General features: G+C 42.4%; 5 protein-coding genes across 10 annotated transcripts in view; 3 read left to right on the top strand and 2 right to left on the bottom strand.

Moving 5' to 3' along the window:
• LOC129588529 (enhancer of polycomb homolog 2-like) overlaps positions 1-4,424 on the top strand; it is a 5,829-nt gene extending 1,405 nt beyond the window's left edge. The window contains exons 2-13 of one of the 2 annotated variants that reach the window (XM_055482783.1): positions 105-273; positions 368-507; positions 570-665; positions 725-835; positions 911-993; positions 1,073-1,337; positions 1,399-1,626; positions 1,780-1,925; positions 1,986-2,120; positions 2,176-2,389; positions 2,480-3,083; positions 3,637-4,424. In XM_055482783.1, coding sequence (XP_055338758.1) covers positions 105-273; positions 368-507; positions 570-665; positions 725-835; positions 911-993; positions 1,073-1,337; positions 1,399-1,626; positions 1,780-1,925; positions 1,986-2,120; positions 2,176-2,389; positions 2,480-3,083; positions 3,637-4,052 — 2,607 coding nt within the window. In that variant the 3' untranslated portion in view covers positions 4,053-4,424. Of the gene's footprint in view, positions 1-104; positions 274-367; positions 508-569; positions 666-724; positions 836-910; positions 994-1,072; positions 1,338-1,398; positions 1,627-1,779; positions 1,926-1,985; positions 2,121-2,175; positions 2,390-2,479; positions 3,084-3,633 lie in introns of both variants that reach the window. The other variant, XM_055482782.1, reaches the window with a different exon arrangement.
• The window catches only part of LOC129588535 (RNA transcription, translation and transport factor protein-like), an 11,399-nt gene extending 4,265 nt beyond the window's left edge, over positions 1-7,134 (bottom strand). The window contains exons 1-3 of one of the 2 annotated variants that reach the window (XM_055482798.1): positions 6,105-7,124; positions 4,365-4,563; positions 210-812 (exon numbers count right to left, since the gene is read on the bottom strand). In XM_055482798.1, coding sequence (XP_055338773.1) covers positions 4,409-4,563; positions 6,105-6,672 — 723 coding nt within the window. In that variant the 5' untranslated portion in view covers positions 6,673-7,124 and the 3' untranslated portion in view covers positions 210-812; positions 4,365-4,408. Of the gene's footprint in view, positions 1-209; positions 813-4,364; positions 4,564-6,104 lie in introns of those variants that run through there. The other variant, XM_055482799.1, reaches the window with a different exon arrangement.
• Positions 6,976-10,219, top strand: LOC129588532 (intraflagellar transport protein 57 homolog). 2 transcript variants are annotated; one of them, XM_055482791.1, is made up of 7 exons: positions 6,976-7,083; positions 7,266-7,867; positions 8,096-8,264; positions 8,669-8,899; positions 8,965-9,129; positions 9,222-9,392; positions 9,471-10,219. In XM_055482791.1, exons 2-7 carry the CDS (start codon positions 7,593-7,595, stop codon positions 9,816-9,818), a joined length of 1,359 nt encoding a protein of 452 aa, XP_055338766.1. In that variant the 5' UTR covers positions 6,976-7,083; positions 7,266-7,592; the 3' UTR covers positions 9,819-10,219. The 2 variants fall into 2 exon arrangements, with proteins under 2 accessions (XP_055338766.1, XP_055338767.1); XM_055482792.1 differs by lacking the exon at positions 6,976-7,083 and having other exon boundaries at positions 7,108-7,867.
• On the bottom strand, positions 10,119-13,147 carry LOC129588533 (vacuolar protein sorting-associated protein 26C-like). Of its 3 annotated transcripts, none has more exons than XM_055482796.1 (9): positions 12,436-13,147; positions 12,143-12,218; positions 11,793-11,933; positions 11,554-11,703; positions 11,208-11,288; positions 11,075-11,149; positions 10,907-10,987; positions 10,588-10,810; positions 10,119-10,522 (listed from the first exon to the last, which is right to left on the bottom strand). In XM_055482796.1, exons 2-9 carry the CDS (start codon positions 12,209-12,211, stop codon positions 10,440-10,442), a joined length of 903 nt encoding a protein of 300 aa, XP_055338771.1. In that variant the 5' UTR covers positions 12,212-12,218; positions 12,436-13,147; the 3' UTR covers positions 10,119-10,439. The 3 variants fall into 3 exon arrangements, with proteins under 3 accessions (XP_055338771.1, XP_055338769.1, XP_055338768.1); XM_055482794.1 differs by having other exon boundaries at positions 10,120-10,522; positions 12,143-12,298; positions 12,436-13,142; XM_055482793.1 differs by lacking the exon at positions 12,436-13,147 and having other exon boundaries at positions 10,120-10,522; positions 12,143-12,375.
• On the top strand, positions 12,704-25,110 carry LOC129588534 (pirin-like). Its single transcript, XM_055482797.1, has 9 exons — positions 12,704-13,107; positions 13,505-13,539; positions 13,751-13,843; positions 23,147-23,227; positions 23,404-23,607; positions 23,731-23,860; positions 23,991-24,143; positions 24,322-24,369; positions 24,676-25,110. Exons 1-9 carry the CDS (start codon positions 13,047-13,049, stop codon positions 24,750-24,752), a joined length of 882 nt encoding a protein of 293 aa, XP_055338772.1. The 5' UTR covers positions 12,704-13,046; the 3' UTR covers positions 24,753-25,110.

The raw sequence follows: 25,110 nt of genomic DNA, 5'->3' as shown, positions 1-25,110 counted from the left end.
TGTAATTATTAGTACTCATTTCACGGATCGTCTTCTAAACTCTGTTTTGACGTGAACGATTCAACAAGGATACATTTTAATATCTTTGAATTTTTATTTCTTAGGAACACCATCTGCAACTGGCACTAACTGCTTCCCAGAAGTATGGTGACACGAAAACAGTCATTATTCCTGTGCCCGACTTCATGGAAGTGGAGCCCGATATCTACGATCGCATGTATCCCGCCGCTTACAGGAAGAACAATGAACTTTATCGGGTGCAAGGTTTAAGTGGTAAGAAGTTAAAAAGCTGGTTTTTGTATGTGGTGAAACAAATGTGCGGTTCAGATTCATATCAGAAGCAGTAATACAAATGATTTTCTTTTAGTGGGGCCAGAGCCGGACGTTGTTGATTACTGTATCGATGAAGACGACAAAGACTGGTTAGATCAAAATGCCGCCTTGAATATCACCACCGAGCGGTTTGAAATGGCCATCGACCGACTGGAAAAATCCGTCGGAATACGAGTAAATTATTTGAATTTAATCATCGCAGTTTTAATAAAACTCAATTTTCTAAAACACTTTAGGAACCGAGTGAAACAGATGCCGGGAAAATTATTAAAGAGCGACCGGAGATTGTGACAGCGTTGTCCAAATATTGGATAACGCGTCGAAAGAAATTGGTAGGAAAGAACAACTTACAGAAAACCTTCATTATAAATAATTTCGGTTTTAATTTTAGAAACATCCGCTCCTGTTAAAAGTGAAGACGGATAATAAACGGGAGGCGGCTTCTGGGCACGATCCGTATGTAGCATTTCGGCGACGGGCTGAAAAAATGCAAACACGAAAAGTAAATCACTGCTTTCTGCTGATTATGGCATGAGTAACATCATTAATTTAATTAACAATTATTTCTGTTTCACAGAATCGAAAAAGCGATGAGCTTAATTACATTATTATGTACAAACTGAAGATCGCCCACACCCAGTACATGAATGACGGCTTAATGTGAGTCACTGGAGCAACAGTGAAGCGACTGGAAACTGATTACGTAATACTGCATAACATTGTGCTTTTGGTATTGCAGGGAAATTTTAAAACGCATGAAAGAACGTGAAATTCTGAAGATTCGTATCACTGAAATGGAACGGCATGAGTTTCACATTAACCACTGTTACTTCGACGACGCTTATGGAGAGCAGTATGCTCACATTCTGTCGGCCTATACGCAGCTGAATTTGATTGACTCAGAAACAGCGGACGATGGGACACATGGGGGAGAAGATGACGAGTACGAAACAGGGGAAAGTGTGGAAGAGATGTCAGAGATTTATGACAGTGATAGTGTAGAGGTGAGGAAGAGCTTCTACTTCATACTTTTGCAGCATTACATAAGGCTTAACGCTATTGCAGACGAACTCGTGGAACGACATGCGTGCTTCGGGTAGAGATGATGCTCGAGCCCGCTCGCCGCGCTACGACGTGGAGAACGATCCAAACCTGAAGGACTTCCCAGCGCCTTTAGTAGTTGATCCGAATCTCGTATCCGAAGCCCAGTATAACGGCGATGAACCGCCCGAGTACTGGGGCCCGGATGGTGAATTTACGTTTGTTCCGCGTAAAGACTGCCGCTATGTCGAGGTGAATGCACTGCTCTCGTTTGAGTTAGCATTATGGTTCAATACACGCGCAGTAATCAAAAGAAAAAAGGGAAACTGCTGATTTAGCTTAAAAATTAGCTTGCGATAGCATATACATGCCGGAATATTGCCATAAGTAACTGTGTTGTTTTAGGAGAAAATGGATTGGGAGACTGAGTCTAATGATGTAGAACGCCAGCTTGATGGATTCTTTTTTCAAGAATGTCCGGTGATAGTAAAGGGAGGTTCGACTGTGATGAAAACCGTACTTGGTTGCCGTACCATTGGACTAGGTGGAACGTAAGTATTTCATAAACAAACTTTATGCTCGAACTATGTTGAAATTGTTTTCCTTTTTAGGCGCAGATTTGTTTATTACAAGCTTCCGCAATACCTGGAGTCCTACGATCTCAATATGATCCAGGCAGATAGCAATTTCGAGATAGCGAATCTGTCTGACAATCCTGATTGGAATGTCTTTCACAAATACAAAGAGTGCGTTGTGCTGCGAACAGTCGAGATAAGCCCAGTATTAAACGTATTTTTACAGCCGAGTGTACAAGTATGATCCGGAAATCATTACGGACACCTCTACATTTCCCGACGACCCAGCACGTCAAGCGCTCACCGATGCCATCCTTGAGGACATTTATCAGTTTGCCTTAACCTGGACACCCGCCCCGGCGGATGTGGAACCTATGGCGCCCGATGAAGAATACGATATGTACCATGTAGCGTGCAGTAGCATTTGCCAGCCACTACAGGTAAACGTATTACGAGTTTACGAAAACAAAGCTGTTCTCTCTTCATGCATACGCGAGCAGTAACTCTTAACATAATTTGACCTTTCACAGGAACACAACTATTTTTCACCGGCAGCCGTTCGGGATTTGACTTCTCGACTAGGTGACACCCCCGATCTGGACATGGAGGATATTCAGAATTTGGCAACAGCAAGTGAACTGATGGCAACAGCTGAGGCACTGGCTGAAGGCTCCCTGGATCCGTCCCGCAACTTTTTAGACTCAGCCCCGGCCACGCCTCTACAATCTGAAGTGGATTCCCTGTCCTCCTCCCTGGATCCTTCTCAGAATAACCCTAAGAAGCGTAAAGCTCCTATGAAAACTCCCAAAACTGCGGCGAAACTACTAGCGGAGGGCATAACTGTGGGTCCGGTGCCCGTCCCAATAAAGCGCGCCCGTCCCACTAAGGCCGCAACCGATGCCACCAAAGCCCTTAATGAAACACCCAAAACGCCGCGGAAGAAGGCCAAACCAAACGGGTTTGTGGATGCATCGGAAAACAAAAATAATTTACTAACTGCTGTGATGTCGATGCCGCCGGCCCTTCCCCCGCCCATCGCCACCAATGTGATTAAAACCCCGGCAGTGAAGCGTAGCAGAGCACCGGCGAAGAAAAATGAGAGCATTCCGAAAACGGATGCATTGCTCGGCGCCGGTAAGCTCGGGCTCTTGCTTTTGAAAGGGTAACTTATCTGCCAAAGACAGCTTTGTTAATTTGTTTGTAAATACTGTTTTTATTCTATTTTAGCATGGTTTGTTGTGTGTTCTGAGTTGCAGATGTTTTTGTTGTCGTGGATTTAAGAATTTTATAATTATTGGATACACCTTAAATTTTAAAAAAGTGCATTCGAATTTAAAATAGAATCGATTACGGTATTCGAAAATATAGAGCTTTATATAATTATATAATCCAAAATAACAACAGCTCATAACAAGAGCGCGAGTATACTTGAAATGAAAGCGCTGAGGCTATTACCTAAGAAAAAAAATATTCAGAATCTGGTGTACTTTATTACTGAAATGCATGCCGCAAAGCGGAACGGTAAATTAGTGTAACCAAGAACTAGTAAAAGGCTGTCGGTCAGTTCAAATTTAATCTTCCCATTTGAAACGTTTTTCAATAAGGAAGACAAGCTATTTCTTGCTTCAACTCAGCATTGTCATCTCATACTATTGCACTTGCTGAAAAAATTCTGTGCCTGCAGTAGACCCACGGGAATCCGCGAAAAAACCAACCAAGCGCGCCCAGAGCGCGAGACCTGTGGCTGTTAAGCGTCCTCGCAAGGATGAAGTGGCCATGCCCCTACCACTTTCTCTTCAGTCCCCCGCTATCCTCAAAGCCCCACAACGCGCAATTCTCCCCCAGCCTGCTTCTGGTACTACGGGCACGATAGCCGGGGCCAATCCCGCTTCGCTGACCTTCAGCCCCACGTCGCTTCGAGCGCAATCCTTGGGTGGAACAGCGGCTTCCCGTGTGACTGCTTATCAGCCTAATTTGCAAGCTCTGTTAGCGCCCTCAAACGGGATCAGTGCCAACGGGTTCCACAGTGCACCCGGTAGTCCTATTGTGACGCCGAATGGGCTGGGTTTGGGCATTACGGCGTCGCACTCCAAACTAATCTGAGCCATGTTTGTTTTACAACACCAGCGTTTGTCCATTTAAATCTACGTATGGCACTGATGCTTGGGTCATGCAGGCTCTCGTTAGCCGTTAGGAATGTTTTCTTATTGAAGGTATCGGCATTTCGCTACCTGAAGTGATATTGTGTTTTGTTTCTTTCTTTTGTTGAGCTGTTTCATCAGTTTTACGGATTTTGGTGCGAGATTTGTCATTTAAGTATAAGGGAGGAAAATCCAGCCTTTACATATACTTGAATATCTATCTTTGTCGCTGTTGTATAGCGATAATCAATTTATGGTTGAACAATTGACTCACCGAACTTTTGCTGGTTTGTTGGCTGTATTTGATGTTTATATTAATTAAAATCCTGTTCGACCAAGCTGCTCATCGGTTTTCGGATCGGCCGTGATCGCCTGTGCGGCCACCATAACTTTGTCCATTTCCGTCTGCAACCGACGAAGCTCACGAACATGCAGCAAACGGGCGACTTTACAAGCAGCATTCAGTGTTTTATCTGAAATAATAAGTTCTGGTTATTGGTTAATATCATAGATACGCTAATCAGCGTGATTGTCGATGTTGCATATTAGTAAGCCTCGTGTATACTAAAACCGAAAGGCAGACTAATTAATGCTAATGGGGAACAAAAAATGCTACCCACATGAACCCGTATGATCGCTATACAGAAACTATGTATAACCCGTATGATCGCTATACTGCTGATTAGACTGAAAGATTACATAAAGGCTTCTAAACGTGAACGAATTCACACTTCACAGCTGCTTATCTCCGGAAAACTGAGTTCAGTGGCACTGTAGTAGAAGCTAACTGATAGTAGGTGGCGCTCCATGGCGCAAGTCGGAAATAATAATTAATATGAATTATGACTAATATAGTTGTTAGTACTTATTATTGTAAATGCATAAGCATTGTGCTTACAGCTTACTTATCACTAGCGATGTCCATTCCTGAAACTGCCCGTTTCAAAATTAGTTTTGCAAGCCCTGCTGCAAGGGCATTAAAAACTCATTATAAGTACATGAAATATGGATTACCGAAAATGAAAAACCCGAAATATACATTAAAAACGCTCGCGTGTCCGCCTTGAGAAAAATTCTCGCCATCAAAATTACCGGTGCACTCCTAGGAGCCTGGACCAACAAATTTGATCACCTGATTATTACTAGTACAAAGAGAAAAAGGTCAAGAAATTTCAGTAATCGTAACAATAACGATCGCTAAAATTTCTAACCATATCAATATAAATATCCAACAACTGGAATAACAATAAAAATATGAACGTAAAATCACGGCCCATAAACGCCAAAACAACAAGGTCTGACATGGTCACATGTATCATATTGTACATACATTATGTACTCCGTGGTGAGACTGGTGACTGCCACTGACTGGTAAATAGCGCATAATAAGAATACTATATCGTACCCACACGGGTCATACTACGAATTGCGATAAAAAATGCATTTTGAACATGATTATTTTATAATAATATTACAACACTGATTAAAGGGAACGCGAAACAAGAACTTTACACCTACATACAGAACTGTAGGTGAACGCTACCGTTGATTCATAAAACATGGATTTAAGCCTTATGAAGCTACGACCAATGCAGCGAATTACAAATGGCTGGTACCAAAGTCGTATCGACAAAAACTCGAAGGGCAAACAGCAAATTTTCAAAATTATTCAGAATAACTCAAATTTCTAAGCAGCCACATTTTAGTGGCACAAACCCTGACAGGCTGAAAGCTGTGGAACGCTAGCATACAATGTACCTACTACCTACACTAAACTAACTCGAAACCTATTCGATTCTACTGCTCCTAGTGCTCACGGTAACAGGGCACCACCACCAATTTTAATGAAAGGCGACTAATACTGCTAACGACGAAAACCTGTTATGTCCGAAATTAAAAATGACGAGCTGACTACTGACTTACATTCGCACAAAAAACGTTTATCGCTGATCGTCTTGCGAACCTTAGCTGAACGGCAACTTTTTCAACATAGGCCGCAGAACCTAGGACGTACCTCCAGTCTCTATTCCAAGAGTAACATTCTCCAAGCTGAACACCGGATTTTTCCCGTCCACATTTTCTTTCAGTGACACATTCTGGCAGGATTCGAGGAAGGTCGTAACAGCTTGGAATGTCACCATAGGATTCGGATGCGCAGGAAGGCGCAGCACAGCTACCATCTTGCTAACTGCGTCGGGAAGCACTCCACTTTGAGCCAGCTTCGTAAGCAATGCTTCGTCCGTTCCTGAGAAGGATTTATTGTCAGGGGCATTCTGAAGAGGATCCGCGATCTTGGAATCCTCGGCAACCATTCGGACGGCTTCGCGCAGCAACCAGTCGACACATGCGGTACGCTCGCTGATACTAAACGGGCATAAACACTGGCTCAGGTACGTAGCAAAGACGGTATTCCATTCGGGATGATTGAGATTATGAAGGGCATCCAGGAGATCAGCAGATAATTCCGTATAGAAAACGTTATCTTCTAACCAAACCACCATCTTTCGGATACTCATGTCATCGTTGGCGTTGAACCGCGGAGCCTCCGGATACCCCAGTGCGCGCAGCTTGCGGTTAATCATTTTAAAACGGGAAGCCTGTTAGGGAACGTTTTTGAAATTTAAAGTTGGCAATATTCACATAAGGTCGCAGGTTCGTAATGCAAAGATGGCGAATGGTCGGGAAAAAGAAAATTTTCTTTCTTCTATCAATTCTAACCCACAATTTGCTGGTCAGGACAGTCGAATTCAAATGGCAGCGATTGCTGAAATCTTGAGTGACGTTTTGCGCTTTTTAGCGAATCAAAAAGCGAGATTGCGAACAGGCTCCGCCCCAAAGGCGTCTAGATTTTGAAATATAGACAGGCAGGCAAATATGGAATTATGCAACGCCATGGAAATTATCATAACTTCCGGAGCTCACAAGCAATCATCCAAATATTACGTCTACACACTACACTTGCACTTATCAATTCGGGAAGGTTTTTGTTATAAGTAAGTAACTATTGCACTCATAATAAAGTAAATTATCCCACCACTAAAATGCTTTTCACTGTTTTATAACGACAAGTCAGAAGTTACTACTTTATTGTTAGGAATTTAGCTACCGTGGTAAAATGATTAAACTTACTATTACTTATTACACTTGTATTACAGTAAATTTTTGCATGTTTTAGAGGTCGATTTTAAATGACAAGCACGGCGGTAGGCCACAGGGAGTGATCTACCAGCTTGGGGATGTGTAATTGATCACATTAGTTATTGAAAACCAGCAAACCGTAAACGCGGTCGAAAGCATTGATTTTCGCATCCATGCAGGACCATGCGTCGTACTCCATGAATAATGCGTATCTCTGGAGTCCCATCAGATCCGATTTAGAGGCGCCAGGATCAAGGATGTCAAGTTTATAGTCAGCTTGCTGCTTGCCTCTGTGTATTGATCGTCAATTGTGTTCCGAACGTTCTGGAAGCATTATTGTGACATTATTTCGGAAATCGGAAGAATGGCAGCGAAACCATCTCGACGAATACCATCCCAAGATAAGTCGAAGGGCTCGGCTGGTGTTGCTGAAAACGCTGAAAGCAGTGAGCTGACCACTAATGCCGTTGACGATCAACCTGTGCCCAGCGGAGATCTCCATTTGAACCTTACCCGGCGATCACCAGGCGCCAAATATTTGGATGTGCTCCGCATGGAACGATTGCTCGAGAAGCTGGTTCTTCTTGACTATAACCAAATTCTGCAGCAAAATGGATCGGGCATGGCAAACCTCCCCAGGTTCGTTTTATAGTGGTACCGCTGGATCAGGTTTAATTTTGGTCTAACTGCAGATGTACTGTCATTCTCGTTTAGTTTTATAAATGGTTACAGATTATTAAGAGCATATCGATTTTTTTATTATTTAGCTAGTTATAATTTATTAAAATAAAGTATAGCAATTGAGTGATATAGTTTTGTGTGGCAGTTTGCATGCCTTGATGCAAAATGATGGCGTATTTTCTACAGGAATTACTTTTTATCGGGAAATCTCAATGCTGGAACCATGACGTTTCAGACATTTGCTACCTTGGCCGTTTGGATGATCGGCCAGCTTGGGATTCAACTGCGAGCACCGGAAGAGCGCGACGATCCCAATTTAACAGTTACCAGTATTTTGGAATCTCTGCGAAAGTTGGTGAGCTTGCGGTGTTGGCATTTGTGAATACGGTATACCTTACCGTGCATAGTTAAAAAATTTCCATGTTGCAAAATTGGAACATCCATGTAAGATCGAATAGGGTAATGTTTTGATGAATTTTGAAAGGCACTGCCACTGGTCACACAAAAATTTTTTTTGCTCTAAACGTTTTTGCTTACAAGTGAGTTCGAACCAGAGACAGTCAAAATCGATCATTTGTATCAGATTCGTTGTTTGCATGAGCGAGACGAATTTTTAGTGGAATTAAGCATAAAAGGTGGCTGCACGAATCTTTTCATATGAAAATCATGGATCTCGATCAACTCGCCATACGAGTTCAGAAATCACTTCTGCAATATACCGGAATTAATTAATTATTGAGTGTTTACGCTATCGCGCAGGCTGTTCCAGTGGAAACGACTTCACATCGTTTGCGAAGTGGGTCGGGATCTGATGTGATTGCTGTCCTGTATGAACTGGCAACCGCATGCTTGAAACAACGGGAAGAATTTCGGCCGCCCGTGTTTCCCGAAGCTGTTAGCCATCAGGAAGATCTAGACGAAGAGGGCCTGGATGGAGGCGAGGATGCGGAAGATTTTCATAGCATACCGTTTTATGATTGGGAACAGGAGGTGAGGCCGACAAAATTGATACAACGTAACCTGATTTGGCATACAGAGCTTCTGCCTACTCACAGGAAGTGGCAGACGCCATTGTCGATGACGAGGGAATTTCTCCCGGCGATGCCTTGTCCGCATCGGATGTGAAGGCCCGGCAGAAAGCTGCCGAAGAGTGGCAATTGGAAGCAGATCGTGTGGCACCTTTTTTCGGTCAACCGGATCGAATGGGTAGTGATAGGCTGGTACGTTTTACGGTTGCTCAAGTGGTGGTGAAGTGCTATGCGGGGCGATGTGCGTGCTGTATTGATGATCTGATTTTGCGTTTGTTTGACAGGGTTGGAGTGATCGGATTAAAAGGCTTGATGTTTGCTGGAAAGAGTTGGATCAAAATGTAGGGAATGTGTCGAAGAAACTGTTGAATGTCAGCGCAGAAATGGGACGTTCTATGGAGAAATTACGCAATCGAGAGAAGTTTATTAGCGTTAATAATAAAGACAAAATCGAGGTAAACCCGGCGCTTTTTATCTCTTTTCGTAACTGAAGATGTGTGAGCATGCATTATTATGTGACATTGTGACTGCAGAAATATCGAATTGTGAGTGCAAAGTTAGCTGCCGCTAAAGCGAAGTACGAAGCCCATAATACGGAAGTGGAAACGAATGCCCAGAAACTTGCGGATGTAACGGCGGAAGTTGATAAGCTCAAGCGACAGTTGGAAGCGAAGAGTAACAGTGCCGCTGATCGTCTTGCCATCACGAGTATGCGTGCCGCTATGAAACGCATGAAGGAGGAAATTGGCGTTTATAACATCAGAAGTGCCATCGCGGAAATGCGGCTGCAGGAATTAGCCGAAGATCTGCAGAATGCTGAGATTCAAGAAAATTTAACCAGCATAGAGACCGTGGGAATTCTGCCTGGAGTTAAAGATTAGTCAGTATCGATTCGGGTCTTGGGAATGCGGAAGCGGTTTTTGCGATCCCCTTTTGCAAATAAATTCAGTGCGATCTCAAATTTTGTGATATTACTGTACATTTTTTCGTGTGCCCCTCTGCGTTACTAGCCTTTTTCGTCCGAGTGATTATTTTTGGTTGCCCGTTGCACGTGAAATCCGTCCTTTTGCAAGTGCGTTTTTATGTCCCATAATGTGCACAATTTGATTTCTTGTTGTTTTTGATCTCTTGCAGAGGATAACGCAGATAAGCTAGCGCCTTTCCAGTTTTATGTACTCTTGCCTTTATCTTTTTGTGCAGCCACGTTTATTCTTTGACATTCTTTGCGAATATTCTTTGACTTCTTTCTATTTACTTGAGACAATGACAAATAAAAAATGGACAATTAGTCGATGTATCAAAGGAATAAAATATAAAAAAATAAAAACGCACAACAATCACGCACAATGAAGTAAGTAACACCGCATTGCAAGGAATCACAGAAACAGCAAATATAATTAGTAATTAGTAACAGTCTAACAAAAACCATACCACCGTAAACCATAAGCATCTGCGGAATCGAAAAGTTAAGGTAGATATTTTTTTAGCATTGACAATCCATTTCAAGGACGAATCAGCTTTATTTCAAAAGTCTCCATCACTAAGTGATCATCCTGGAAAATGATTACAAGATTGACTTCGAATTCTGCAATAAAGAAGCTTTGTAATACTTAAATCGACTATCCCATAAAGGTTCCCGCAAGTTCCTACCAATTTTGAAATTTGGGGCAATTGTAGTAGGACACGTAAATAAACGCGGAAAGACCATATGGATCGGGATAGACAGGTTGCGGCACACATCGCCATCGCCAATTTGAATATTTTGAATTTCTGTTGCTTCCTTCGCGAAACCCTCGGATGAGCCACAGGTTTCTACCCGGGCCAACTGAAGCTCAATGGATTTTATACCTATTTCGCAATTTTCCACGATCAACTACAACAAACAAGCAACAACCGATATCAAAGACATTCCGTCGCATTGTCCACCAAATAGTCCAACTGTACAAGGACTCTGTCAAATTCAAATCACCTCTCCAAGCATCGGTTCCGTGATTCTAAAATGAGATCTGTCCAGTTGTCCTTTTATACAAAACCGAGGAAGTTTGGTGCTCTGAAAAACAACGCAAAGTTCAGCAAATCGGTTCAGATTAACCGTCACGCCCGTACCGAAAATCAATCTAAGCGCACCATAACTTACTTCAGCAATATTCTGCAAGGATTCTGGTGTTATATTAAATGTTAAGGGCTTGTTTTCCGAATCATCGTATGGTTGCTACAAAAAGTCAACATAAACTTCCGTGAATGGTCAATAAGAATGGGTCCAGGCTTACCGGCACTTCCACCACGAATTCCAAGGATTTAATGATGTCTCGATTAAGTACGGATCTTTTCATCTCGCATTTTATAGTATACTAGAAACCCACAAAAGGCATTGTGTGGTATGTGTAAAGACAGAAAAATAAATATCTCGAACGACGACGTTGAAAAAATTATGATAACTCGCCGTCTGTCCAAGCACAGCACAGAACCAAACAAAAAAAGTACACAAAACAAAAACGAGTCCGAGTAAACTTCCTATAGCAAACACCAAATAACTTAAATCAAATTTAAATTGTAAGAACGGACAAGCGCGACACATTTTACATGATACGTAGCTGATAGAAAACAACTCCTTACCTGTACAGTGATGTACACTCCGTGATATGTTTCATACAGCGTTTTATTCACCAGTTGCACCAATTTCAGCTCGAACGGGATTTCGGTGGTGCCTGCTGCCAGCCGTCCCGGTTTAGCCATTTCCAAGCTAGAAAACGCCAGTTGTGTTGGCTGCATAACAACGATTTCATTATGATGGAATCACGAATACAAAGAGCATTTAGAATACCAGAGTATATATTATGTAAGATTACACGTACCTTTAATGAGCTGTAAAACGTTTCAAGCAGCAGGTTTTTGTTATCCATTTGCATCGCTAATGTTCCTTCCAGGGCCACCGCGATGCCATCATGTTTGGTATCGCTCGAGGAATGCACAGAGATTATACCAGTAACCAAATCCTATCGTAACACGGCGGTAACAGTGCAAAACAACATGAGTACAACGGGATTTGACTGTTCCAACAAACTCATGCATTAATGTACCGCAGAAGTAGTAACCGTTGTGAATAAGATGGAAAATTAAAAAATCTCTGCATTCATGTTTTTTCTTGATAAGAATCATAAGATTAACTACAACCATTACAAAATCAGCAGGACAAAAAACTCACCCCTTTTCTGTAAGTTTTATTGGGCCGCAGTAATTTGAGATCGAGAGTAACGTTTCCTCCAAACGCCATGATGATCCTTTGAAATAACGTAATGTAACTTCAGTCTCACTCTGACTTCGTAAAACTGCGTGCGAAAATAATGTTTGTCAGTTGTCCCTAAAATAATTGTCTTAAAAATCGTCCAGCAGGAATTCTAAAGCGGATTGTTTTGGATCTAAAAAAGTACTTATCCAAGACTAGAGGCACACTGCCATGACGCCGTCACCTGCGCCTCCATACGGGTAACAGCTTACCTGGGCGGTTGCCAGCGTTAAAGCGTTCCCATTCCCAGCGGAAACAGTCGGTGAGACCCGGGAGAACAGAGTCCCGATCATGACTGACGGCGTTATACAAATGACACAATATGCGAGTACTGTCGCAATCTTCTCTACGAGTACGGCTACCTAATCTCCTCTCTCACTCCCAATTTCATAACCTTCACCGAAAGTGTGGATGATCGATTACTTACTATTGCACTGTCACATCCGAGGCTAAAGCTACAAGCCTACAAGGTGTACAAGACGCTAATGGCCGAAACAAGCGCATAAGTAACGCCGCAAACGAATCAGCAGCGTTTAATTCGCTAGCTGATATACCGGATGTAAATCAAACGTAACACTGGTACACCGCAGTGAATTATGTTGAACGAAGTTCCGTTCAGGCTTCTACAAAAATTATGCCAATATCAGCAAAGATAACTGGCATGCGGCGAAGCAGTAACTAACGGTCCTTGGTAGCGCTCCTCACGGCTCACACGGCGTTCCTCACAGTAACGGCCTGTCAGACTACTTCCGCACGAGCGTCCACGCAGTGACATTGATTTCTTACTGTATATATATATTCCGTTCATATTGTTGCTTATGAAATGCTGAAGGCTAGAACTGTTGAGAAGATCGTGCAAGCCAGAGAGCAAGCGGAAGGAGAAGGTAAGGTTTAATACGAGGTATGATAATGCTTTAATATATGTATGATGCTATATTAATAGCTAACCACATGCTTCAGTATGGAACATAATTATAAGATCTCTTAAAGAAGATTATGTACTTACTAAATTCGAAATGACTTATTTTGTACTTTTTATAGTAAATGTTCTTACTAAAATCGTATCGAATGTCGTGTGTGCATGGATGCATTGCCCAGGAGGAGAAAAACAGTGGTGCAAGCTGCAGTTTACATGATACTTTTGCTGCTGGGCTGTGGTCATTTTAAGTCTTCGCGTTTTGCGTAACAATTTTGAGGAATATTTTATATGTACTTTACTTCTAGTACACGCAAACTGCGCATATAACATACGAAGTTTACGAACCTATCCATTGATTTTAGGGGCACGAGTGCGCCGCGGTATTGGTGGAGGACAGGTACGAGTACGCCGGTACAACCTGTTATATCCTAACCATAAGTAAAATAAATACGTGCTGTTTTCTGTTACAACCTATGGCATTCTGCGTGCATACAATAAATCAACCGTTTTGACGGTTTCATCTATATTTACAAGGAAGCATGAGTATTGTTATACTAAAAAGTAGTATCATCCAGAGACAGTCATTCTCAAGTTATGTTTACTTATAGCTTCTCCAAGTTGATCCCTTTCTCCTGTTCGACCATGCCGAGGTGCATCCTCCGGCCGGCTTTCCGGATCATCCGCATCGAGGATTTGAAACAGTAATTAACTGACTGTGTACCGCGCTTGCATCACGGCTATAGCAAACAAACCTACACGTAATGCTACTGTGCCGCTGTATGCGTTGCAGATGTTTCTCACAAATAAATTGTCAAACAAACTGTTTCGTACACTTCCGTAGTCCGCTCTTTATCGCAAAGGCTAGTAAACAGGCATATATTGTACTGACGTGTACTGGCGTCCCTTAGTACACATCGGTACTACTTCTACTACTTCTACCCTTGACGATACGGCTTAGGCTTTACTACAGCTTCTACGCGAGTCATGACCCCGAGTCTCAGTTTCGACTTCTCAGAAATCTCCAGCAGAGAACTTTGACCGCGACTTGCCATTTCGACGTGACCGCGAGTCACTGACGTAGCTAAACCTTTTGTTCTTCTGTACGAGCTGACCTCTTGCTCTTATTAGTCCACGTGTAATGATGCGGCGGTTAGATTGGTCCACGTGTGTAATCGTAGTTCATTGGCTAGTTTCTAAATCCCTATTGTTCTCAGATCCGTACCTGCGCGTACGAAGAGCCAGCACTTGCGGTGCCCAGGGCTATATAAGGCGCTCGTCGCCCACAGAAATGTCAAGAGTTGTAATCCCAACAAAAGTAGAGTCTTGTTACTCGATCTGATTAACTTCAGGCTTTTGCTCTGGTCTTCTCTTTCCAAGTGAGGCTGTTCAAACTGACCTCTGAGTGACCTTTCACTTATCGTCAGGGGTCATTCCTCTATCTCGTCGACGTGCATTATCATCTTCGGATAGTCTCGTGACGTAATAGGTTACCCACTTGATCCCACTTGTTTGGCTTGACCCTTCGGTCCCTTTGATCTTCATGCCCTGTAGCGCCAGGTTGATGGACATTGCTTCTACCGCTTCTGCTAACATCTAGCGAGGAGTCAGGTGAGTATTACTCGTATCTTTGTGTTTTGTGTTGCAGCAGGGATTCCTGAGTTCCAGCAGTTCCTGACTTGTTCCAGATCTTCTTCTTCTTCTACCATCTTCTACTTTCCTACCAGTTTGAGATAAGAGTTGCTCTATTCCGATTGTGTCGTGGTCGGACAGTGAGGATTGTACCCCACTAATACTGGATAGGTCTTTCATTCACGACATGGCGCCCACCTCAGGTTCGAACTTTCCCGATGGTACGGAAAGGCTGTAGATGGTAGATTTATTAATTTGATGGTGCAGGATGGTTGGTGGTCAACTCGAGAGAGCCCACATTAATTAAGTCCGTTAGGAGCCACTAGTGTGGTGCAGGAGGTCTGCGTTCCTGTTCCGACCTAGGGTAACCGAGTCCCCCGGTTTGATTGAGGTATAGATTGATTCGCACTTAGCGATATATATTTTGGGTGACAATACGGACTGAGTACAGTATAGGCACTTGAAAACTGTACGTGTATGCGACATTTTACATGTCAAATTGAAAAAGCACCGTAAGACCATTCGAGGTCAGATTTTCTTTTATTTTCTTTTTTACGGGCAAGCCAGAAAGACTGGAAGTGAACGGCAGCGGCAGCAAGGAATCGGTGAGTGAAAATTCGCGAAAAAATTCGCAGAATTTATAGCCGTTCATTTTATTTGAAATAACACAGTGTCACTGTGAGTTTTTAATTGGCTTCAGTGTACGGTAGTATTCAGCAACATAGTTGAAACCTTAAAGGTCAGCTATTGTTTGTGTAAAATTACAGTATCTCATATAAATGGGATAGCTGTACGGTAATTGCGGTGAAGCGGTTGAAACTTCAAAGGTCAGCTGCATTTGTATCAAACAGTAGTGTGTATCCATAATGCTTGGATAATCGTAGGCAGTCGGTTTTTCAAAAGTTTCGCTCTCTAATGCAGAGAGTCAAAAATTTATAAAAATTCTGGTAGTTTTCTAATACTGAAAACTTTTTTCCATTCAATCAAATCGTCGTGTTCTCTAATACTGAGAACGTTTTTGGTAATTTAAATTACAGCAAAAGGAATTCTATTTGAATTCAGCAGTTTGGTACAGTATCTGTATCAACGGGCAAAAGCACCTGCGATCAGATATTTTGTACTCGTACACAAGCGACAACGTCCGCATACCGGATTAGTCACTTTGTAGTGCAGTATTCGGAGTAAAAGCAGCATCCGCAGTTGTCGGACCTGTCTTTTGTACCCGTCGGTAGGGAAATTTTTCAAAACAGAAGCGGCAAGCATTGCGTCTTGCTTTCGTGTAATTTTTCGAAACAGAATCGGCAAGCATTGCGTCTTGCATACGTTTGTCAGTCAGTAATTGTAGGGAAATACGAGCTGGTTGTTTACAACCAGTGGGTACAGTACAACTTTCGCTTAACTTAATCCACCTGAGTGGTACGGTTTTGCCGCGGTTGCACTGAAATTCAGCAAAATGTCGGATTTTACCGATCGTACAGTAAAACGTGACGGCTTTTGGCCAGTCAGGAAAGTTGAGTCAGGCAGGTTGAAATATAAAGCAAACGAAGGGGATTTCGATGAGAGATATAAATTCTCTACTCGTATCCCGTTGGGTCTTATGTACAGGGCAGTAGGTTTAGAACCTCCGGATGTAAAAAGCGCGTATTGCAGTCAACAATGGGTTGATTGGCAAGACAAAAACACGACGTTGCTCAGAGCTCCCAGTTACTATGGGACATGGTTCGAGAAAGAAAGGTCGATACCAGCTGAGTATATTGACATGTCAGATGACGATTTCAAGAAAGCGAGGGAATGGGCGATTAAGAATATTGACGCATATCAGGAGGAAGTCAGGGCTAAGAAAGAAGTCAGTTCAATTAAATCAACGCGTTCGCGGAATGCAGCCGTTACGTCAGAAGAACATTCTAGTAATGTCCCGGTAATTGGTGAAAATTCTGTGAGTAATAATAATTCCCCATTAGTCAATTTTGCTAGTGATGTGGAAAAAACAGCCATGACCCCTCAGGATGTGTCGTCAGTATCTGGTTAGCCAGCGGTAGGGAATCGTAGTGAGGCAGTAAATTTGCTTGTAGGAACCGATAATTCCGAAGTCAGGCAGAATGTAGGGCAAAACGCGGGTCCAAGCCAAATCGCTTTGGGCAGTGAAAATGTAGTGTCAGCGCAAAAGTCGCTCGATCGTAGTGCAGTGGCTCATGATACGAGTATACCGAACAGTGGCTCTGAACCCACTGGTTTTGGTAACATTTTTGATTTTAACAACGTGACTAGGCGTAATGAATCGCCGTTGTCAGATTTAACTATGGAAGTAAACGAAACGGCATTCAATTTCGGTAATCACTCGTTACTGGATGAAGATTTACCTGTAGATGGTAGGATTAGGGAATCATGGCACCCAATGCAGTCTGCTTTAAGACAGTTCGTTCACGAAAAAGATTTCGAACCATTGCGGTTTGAGTTCGTCGAAGAAGTGAAGGAAGTCACTGAAAGGCTTCAAGCTTCTCAGTCAGATCACGAAGTGAGAGTCGTCATGAGAGAGTCATTTGGTACTTTGATTCGTTGTACTAAAGGTTATATCGCCTTGTGTGTACAGCAAATCAATTCGCGTGATGAAATTGAGCGGTTAAATGAAGTGTTAAGTAGGGAAAATAATAACAGAGATAAGATGCAGGCAGATTTGGAAACTGCAAAGCGGAATTTAACGCTTGTGCAGACTGACAATAATACGGTAAGTGAAAAATTAAAGTCGTTATCAGACAAGTTCGCAATTCTGGAAGAACGGAACGAAGAACTTGAGCTCGATATGGCAGATCATGCCAAGATAATTTTGGCTAATGAAGAACTCGATGCGGAATTGAAGGATGCCAAAAGGCAATTCGACCAGGCTGAAATTGACCTGAATATCGCACGTGAAGAAAGTAAGAAATGGCGTATTGAATGCTTGGAGCGGGGTAAGTGCATTAACGATTACAAAGTTAAGATGCGCGATATGCAGAACGAAATTGAAGATTTAAAAAAGCAGTTAAAATTAAGTCAGTCGAGTGGTCAGGGTATTTCTGTCAGTAAGGAGAAAGCAGGTAGCGCGGTATTTTCGAAATCTTCAGTTTATGATTCGCGACAGCAGTATTCTTCAGTTTTAAATCAGGAGCACAGTACCTGTGCAGAAAAGTTGTTTGTATCGGAAGTTCCATTAACAGCACCGAATGTAACGGGTTCGATGCCATCGTACTACGATAATCAACCGAATAGTAGTATGCGTACAGGTAATGGTACTGCAGTTGGTTTACGTTCAGGGCAGATTCCGCTTAACGGTAGTATTGGAAGTACTCAAGTTTGCGGGGGTAATGTTGCTCCCTCTGGTCCTTCTCAAGTTTGCGGGGGTATTGCACCTCCAGCTAGGCAGTTTGTCCCTGTTGCACCGCCAAATCAGAACAACGAGTCTCAGGCAGTTAGGCCAGAACCACGTGTATTAGGCAGTGATGCAAACGTGAGTAATCGTGTAAATAACTATTACGATAATCAACCTTTTATCCCCGTTAATAATAATTTCGCCCAGCACGATGGTGCTAATCAGTATGAGTATTACGAAGAAGAGGAAGAAGTCCCGGCGCATGGTAACGTACCACCGCAGTATGTTAATGCTCCAGCAAGAGACCCTGAGTTAATGGGAGTTATTAAGTTAATGGCGCAGGTAATCCAAACTAATAATAAGAATGTCAGCAGAACCGAGAATTTTATGCGCTTGCAGCCGTATGAAGGCACGAAAAAGTCTGGTTCTATTGATAATTGGCTCACAAGCGTTGACATGTGCATTTTGTCTAATAACTGGGATGATGAGAAAACTTGTAGAGCAGTGGCAGCGTCACTTCGCAGTAATGCTGCAGTATGGTTTAAAAAACTTTTCGATGAAAATCCGAACGAACGATGGGCAGATTTTTTCCGCCCAAAATTATTGAAACATTTTAATGTGGCTGTAACTACAGCAGAAATGCGTCGTGAAATGAATTCTCGTATCTTTCGTGATGAAGATACGGTAGATACTTATACAGATAGTTTTTGTCGCTGGTTTGAAGAATTGAAATTACCCGAGGAGGAGCGCGTAGGTGTGCTTTTGGATGGATTGAGATCGAATCGAGAAAGCTGGTACACCCAGCTGTACCCGCAGACATTAAGACAGTTGAGGATATGGTTGAGCGGTTGCAGAAACTTGAAAAAATGCAGGCGTCTCTTGGTAGTAACAGTGCCAGTTCTATTTCACAGAAAAGTTTTGAATTTCGAAATTCGAATAATCGCGGAAATTTTAACAATAACAATCGGTCAAACTTTCAAAAGTCTTATAATAATAATGGAAACTGGAATAATGTGCAACCCGTGCAGCACGGTGTGCCCATGTACTACGATCAGCAGCCTCAGATTTTAGCAGGTGTACCGCCAGCGCCGGTACCGGTTAATGTGAATGTCGGCATCCCACAAAATGGTAACGGCAACCCGAACGGTAATTTTGGTAATAATGGAAATTTTTCGAATAATAACGGTTATAATGGTCAAAATTTTAACCGCGGTAATAACTTTAATCGTAATGGAAATTTCGGTAATAACGGTGGTTTTAATAACCAACAGCGATTTAACGGCAATAATCAGAGTGGTCAGCAGAATAGCGCGCAGTTTAATGAAAATCAGATTCAGAGAGATAAATGGCGATTACCGAATGGCAGAGAAATTTGCTATAAGTGTCATAATTTGCACTCAGTATTAGCGTGTCAACAACCGTTGGCGTTCCCACGTTTGTATGAACCATCCCAAGAAATGTTAGCTCGCTATAGTAACCTGCCGCAGGTAAATTTGCTTGAGTTTAAGCCATATCTTGAAAATTATGCAATGAGTACGAGTACAGTAGTTGACATTAGTGAATATCCTGTAACGAATGATGTGTGCCTTTTGCCCACTCTGGATGCCCAAGCACTGTACACAACGTTAACTATCCTTGGTAAGAAAGTTAAAGTAATGATTGATACTGGTTCCAGTATCTCTGTCATTCCTTACAAACTTGCAAAGGAAATGGATTTATACATTTTCCAATGCCCTGATCACATGAAAGGTTTACTAGTGGAAGGCGCGTATGGCTCGCAAGTGGTCGATCCACTTTGTGCGCTTCTCAACATTTCACTTTTCGGTAATGGTTATGAACACGCTTGCTTAGTCAGTCCCGCCCTTAATCGAGACCACATTGTTCTCGGTATGGACTTTTTGACTACTAAATCGCTAATTTTTGATTTTAACACTATGTCGTTGCGTCCTTCGCGCAGAGATCCTACGGTAAGAACGAACATGTTTTATCGTACTACGCATAAAATGTCTGACATCATTCGTGCACATAAGTTTGACCCGTTTTTACATCCACGTGCGAGAATTGGTCCTTCCTTGCCAGCGCTCATGCGCACGGAACGTATAGGAATTTGTGAAGAAGCGGAATTGGTACCGTACAAAATGGTACATTGTGCATTGGCACAAGACGCGCCTGAAGTTTTCGCTATGCAACTTCGCTCTGCAGTTAAACAGTGGCCAGCTAAGCAGATGGAGAACGTTGTGCCAGCAGAAGTATGTACTCATACGGTAAGTCAATCAGTAATGGAACCCGGTTCTGAGTCAAGTTTGCGGGGGTATTCCCAATCGGCGACGATGATGCACATGGAGGTACAAACGGAAAGTGTAAGTGAGAGTGTCGGTAGTAGTCAAGTTTGCGGGGGTGTAAATAACGCATTTGCACCGCAAAATGTTTCGAACGGTATGTCGGTTAATTTCAGTACGTTAGTTCAGTTAGAAGTAGAAATTCGTGAGAAACTGAAAAGGTTGGAAACTATTGAAGAACACCTGTTGAAAGATATACGGTATGTTGCAAGCTTACGGTCTATGGATCAGTTTTCGATCGAAATGCGAGCACACCTTGAAAGATTAGGAAACACCGAAAAAGAACCGGCAAGCAATGTTTCGGATGCGGAAGAACAGCAAGTTTGCGGGGGTGAGCCAGTCCACTACGATAGTGTGGAAAGTACAGTACAGTGTATTGAGGGTGTCAGTGAGGATAATAGCCTCAGTACTGAAAAAATCAATGAGGGCTTTGCCATATTCCGTGAAGAACACCACCAGAGGATTTGTGAGGAAATTGCTTGTAAGAAGGAAGCTCGTAAGAAAGATGTGTCGCGAAACGTTGGTAAACCTGGTTGGACGAGGCCGCGTTTGAACAACGAAGACGAAACTTTTTGGCCTCCGTCGTATGATGAAATGGAAAGTCCTGAGTTTTGGGGAGTTCAGCAGTCTCAGTGTTCTGACACGCAGAAATGGTTAAGGTTGTACAAGAATCCGAAAGACGCGAGTACTTCTACAGAGTTTGTGCGTGCTGAAATCAGTTGCATGACTACCTCTGAATCTGACGTGTTGTATCATAAGCCGCCTGATGGAAGTGAGAATCGCATTTTCATTCCTTACCAGTGCCGACAAATTCTACTGAAGTTAGCCCATGAACGTTGTGTGCATGATAAAAACGACGCGGATTTATTCACATTTAAGTACTTCACTGATGTGCAAAAATTCTACTGGCCAGATATGAAAGAAGACATAAAGGAGTTTGAGGATGATTGTGAACTCTGTCAAACCGGTCGCGCGTATGTGGCTAGTTTGTTACATTCAGAAGAAGTTGATGACGATGATGAAGACGAAGTCTGTTAACTTGCGGTATGTTCAAAGTTATGAAAAGTTGAGTTTTCGTTTTAATTTCGTTGTTCAGTGTTTCAGGCTTATATACTGTGAAAATCCAAAAATCGTAGTGTAGTGGCTCATCGCAGTCAGTTTAACAGTAATGTGATAATACGAGCATCTTTTCGTGTAATCTGTAAAAATCGTAGTTTAAGTAATTCGGAAAACTGAATGAGTCAGTGAAAGTTATTTTTGAAAAGTGTAGAAGTATTGATTTTGATGACAAAATGTGTTTTTAATGTTTGTGTATGTATTGCGCATTGTATGTTTTTCTTTGCAACTTGGAACGTTCTCGCTCTCCGCCATCCATTCCCGTGGACTCCGGACTGTCAGTTAACGCTCAAGGATCTCGCACTATTACTTATGGATCAGCGTTTCACATTTTCTATGGCACCGGAGGACACGTGGAAGTTGCACTCATAGTGCTGGATGGAGCGTCGCACTCTGATTGCGGATGGAGCTGATACTTTTTCCTATGTCCCTATGTTCCTTCCTCTTCGTTCCACGTCGTTCCACGATGTTCCACTTTTTGTTCCACTACGATGCAGAGAAATCTCGTTTGCGGGGTGACGTGTACTGGCGTCCCTTAGTACACATCGGTACTACTACTACTTCTACCCTTGACGATACGGCTTAGGCTTTACTACAGCTTCTACGCGAGTCATGACCCCGAGTCTCAGTTTCGACTTCTCAGAAATCTCCAGCAGAGAACTTTGACCGCGACTTGCCATTTCGACGTGACCGCGAGTCACTGACGTAGCTAAACCTTTTGTTCTTCTGTACGAGCTGACCTCTTGCTCTTATTAGTCCACGTGTAATGATGCGGCGGTTAGATTGGTCCACGTGTGTGTAATCGTAGTTCATTGGCTAGTTTCTAAATCCCTATTGTTCTCAGATCCGTACCTGCGCGTACGAAGAGCCAGCACTTGCGGTGCCCAGGGCTATATAAGGCGCTCGTCGCCCACAGAAATGTCAAGAGTTGTAATCCCAACAAAAGTAGAGTCTTGTTACTCGATCTGATTAACTTCAGGCTTTTGCTCTGGTCTTCTCTTTCCAAGTGAGGCTGTTCAAACTGACCTCTGAGTGACCTTTCACTTATCGTCAGGGGTCATTCCTCTATCTCGTCGACGTGCATTATCATCTTCGGATAGTCTCGTGACGTAATAGGTTACCCACTTGATCCCACTTGTTTGCCTTGACCCTTCGGTCCCTTCGATCTTCATGCCCTGTAGCGCCAGGTTGATGGACATTGCTTCTACCGCTTCTGCTAACATCTAGCGAGGAGTCAGGTGAGTATTACTCGTATCTTTGTGTTTTGTGTTGCAGCAGGGATTCCTGAGTTCCAGCAGTTCCTGACTTGTTCCAGATCTTCTTCTTCTTCTACCATCTTCTACTTTCCTACCAGTTTGAGATAAGAGTTGCTCTATTCCGATTGTGTCGTGGTCGGACAGTGAGGATTGTACCCCACTAATACTGGATAGGTCTTTCATTCACGACAGTACATATATAGTACTGTTACAGATATAAAGGATGCGATCTGTTAGTACTAGAAACAGTTATTACTTTACGAACACATTTAAGTGGTTTCATTCTCGGGTCACAGATGAAGCATATGCTGAATGCAGGTGACATATATACTGAATGGTTCCTTTAAACACGAGGACTTTGCCGGAAACAAAAAGATATTAGGCACTGGAGACTTACAGGTAGGCCGAATTTAAACAGACGAAGCAGAATGATTACTTTATGGTTATTTAAGTTTTAGTTTTGTTATAGAGTCTGTACGCACATTTTAGGAAAGTGTTGATTAAAAGAACTATTTTGTGGTTAGTAAACAAGTGATTTTCGAACACTGGGTTTCACATGGTCTTAATTTAACTAGTGGATGACCGCTGGTCGAGGTGTCCTGCATTCCGAAACGCCTTATGGCAACGGGGGCGAGGGCCTGCAGTTGTGGGTTAATTTACCGCAAAATGAAAAATTAGTTCAGCCTGCTTACCAAGACCTTAAGTGCAAAGATATTCCGGTTGTCTCCAAGGATGGTGTAACTGCAGTTATTGTAGCAGGGGAATACGATGGCCAGAAGGTAGGTAGGTAATAATTGCGTTTCTTTCTGAATTTCTCTGAATTACTGGAATCGGTTTCACGCTAACTAGTGTATGTTTAATACTTATGACTCTTTGCGATTAAGGATTTGTTATCTTTGCAGTCGCCTGTTCGTACTCGTACCCCCACAAATTATTTATATCTTACACTGGCTCCCGGTTCGAGAGTACTACAACCATTTCCTGAGAAGTGGAACGTTTTCTCCTATACTGTGTTCGGAAAGCTGACAGTCGGTTGGTTAAAAAATTGCTTCTGCGCTTCTGTTGTTTGTGTTCAGCATCGCATTTCGCCAGCAATCGCTGATCTTGTAAATAACTTCACTAATGGTAAGCAGATCAGCTAACTTTGCCCGCTATTATGCAGGTCCTGAAGACAAGCAACAGGAAACTGTGGAGCATTCTTGCATCGTTTACAAGCCAGATGGTGATTGCGTTCGACTGGCTAATAACAGTCCAGAAGAAGTCCGCTGCGTGTTGATTGCAGGCCAACCTCTGCATGAGCCGGTAGCACGTCACGGTACATCCTTCGGAAACGGACATATAGATAAACATAAACGTTCCATGCATAGTTCCATTCGCTAAATACTACAGATATAATTTTATTTCCCAAGAATACGAAAGTTATGATTGCTGCAATATGATTATGTGCAATATGATTATTGCTGCACTATAAGTTATGTTTTTTCCTTTTGCAGGCCCATTTGTGATGAATACATATGAAGAAATCGATCAAGCTATAAAGGGTAAGCCAGTCAGGAAATATTGCGGAATGCGGACACATACAATACAACTGCAGCTACTGTATAAAGCCGTATATAACGCCTGACACTAATTTTAAATAATGACACCAGTTAATACTTATACAAATTGCATAATACAAATTGCATAAGATATAAGAAATAAAGTATTCTTGCACTGCTGTAAAAAATTACAGCACTGTAGTCTGTCGTTGGTCAGAGAATAATTTGTGTTTTGCCACCCGGACAAAGTCTTATTAGATATGCCAAATGGCACTTTTCTTGTGCTGCATTAATTTCGCCATATTGCAGATTTTAGGAATTGTACAAATGGATTCGAAAAAGCAAAGAACTGGAAATCAGAATACATGAAGAAGCATGCGAAGTAGCCATCGCTCTGACACAGAAATTGTGCTGTGTTCAAGATTACTACTGCGCCGTCATAATTACAGCAAGGTGGATACCCTGTACACCTATGACCTATCCACCTTATGATTAATTATTGTACAGTATCTGCAAAATAACTGTGTCGTAATTCTGCGACTATGCTTTTGTGACTAATTAGTAATAAAATTTTTATAACCTGTTTTTACCATTCTAGCACCAGCAGGGTCATTTTTGGCCAATAACATTTTAAAATCCTAAAGAATTATTGCACACATGACACATGTACGGTAAAACCGTTAAAGCCTTGATTGCAATCGCAATTATATCGTAGTCTAAATTTTTAACCCGGAGTGGGCGTCT

Source organism: Paramacrobiotus metropolitanus, unplaced genomic scaffold (genome assembly GCF_019649055.1).
Source record: "Paramacrobiotus metropolitanus isolate TYO unplaced genomic scaffold, Prichtersi_v1.0 Parri_scaffold0000030, whole genome shotgun sequence".
NCBI classification, from domain to species: Eukaryota; Metazoa; Tardigrada; class Eutardigrada; order Parachela; family Macrobiotidae; genus Paramacrobiotus; species Paramacrobiotus metropolitanus.
Note: the sequence above shows the minus strand (reverse complement) of the source record. Positions and strands in the feature narration are given on the sequence as shown.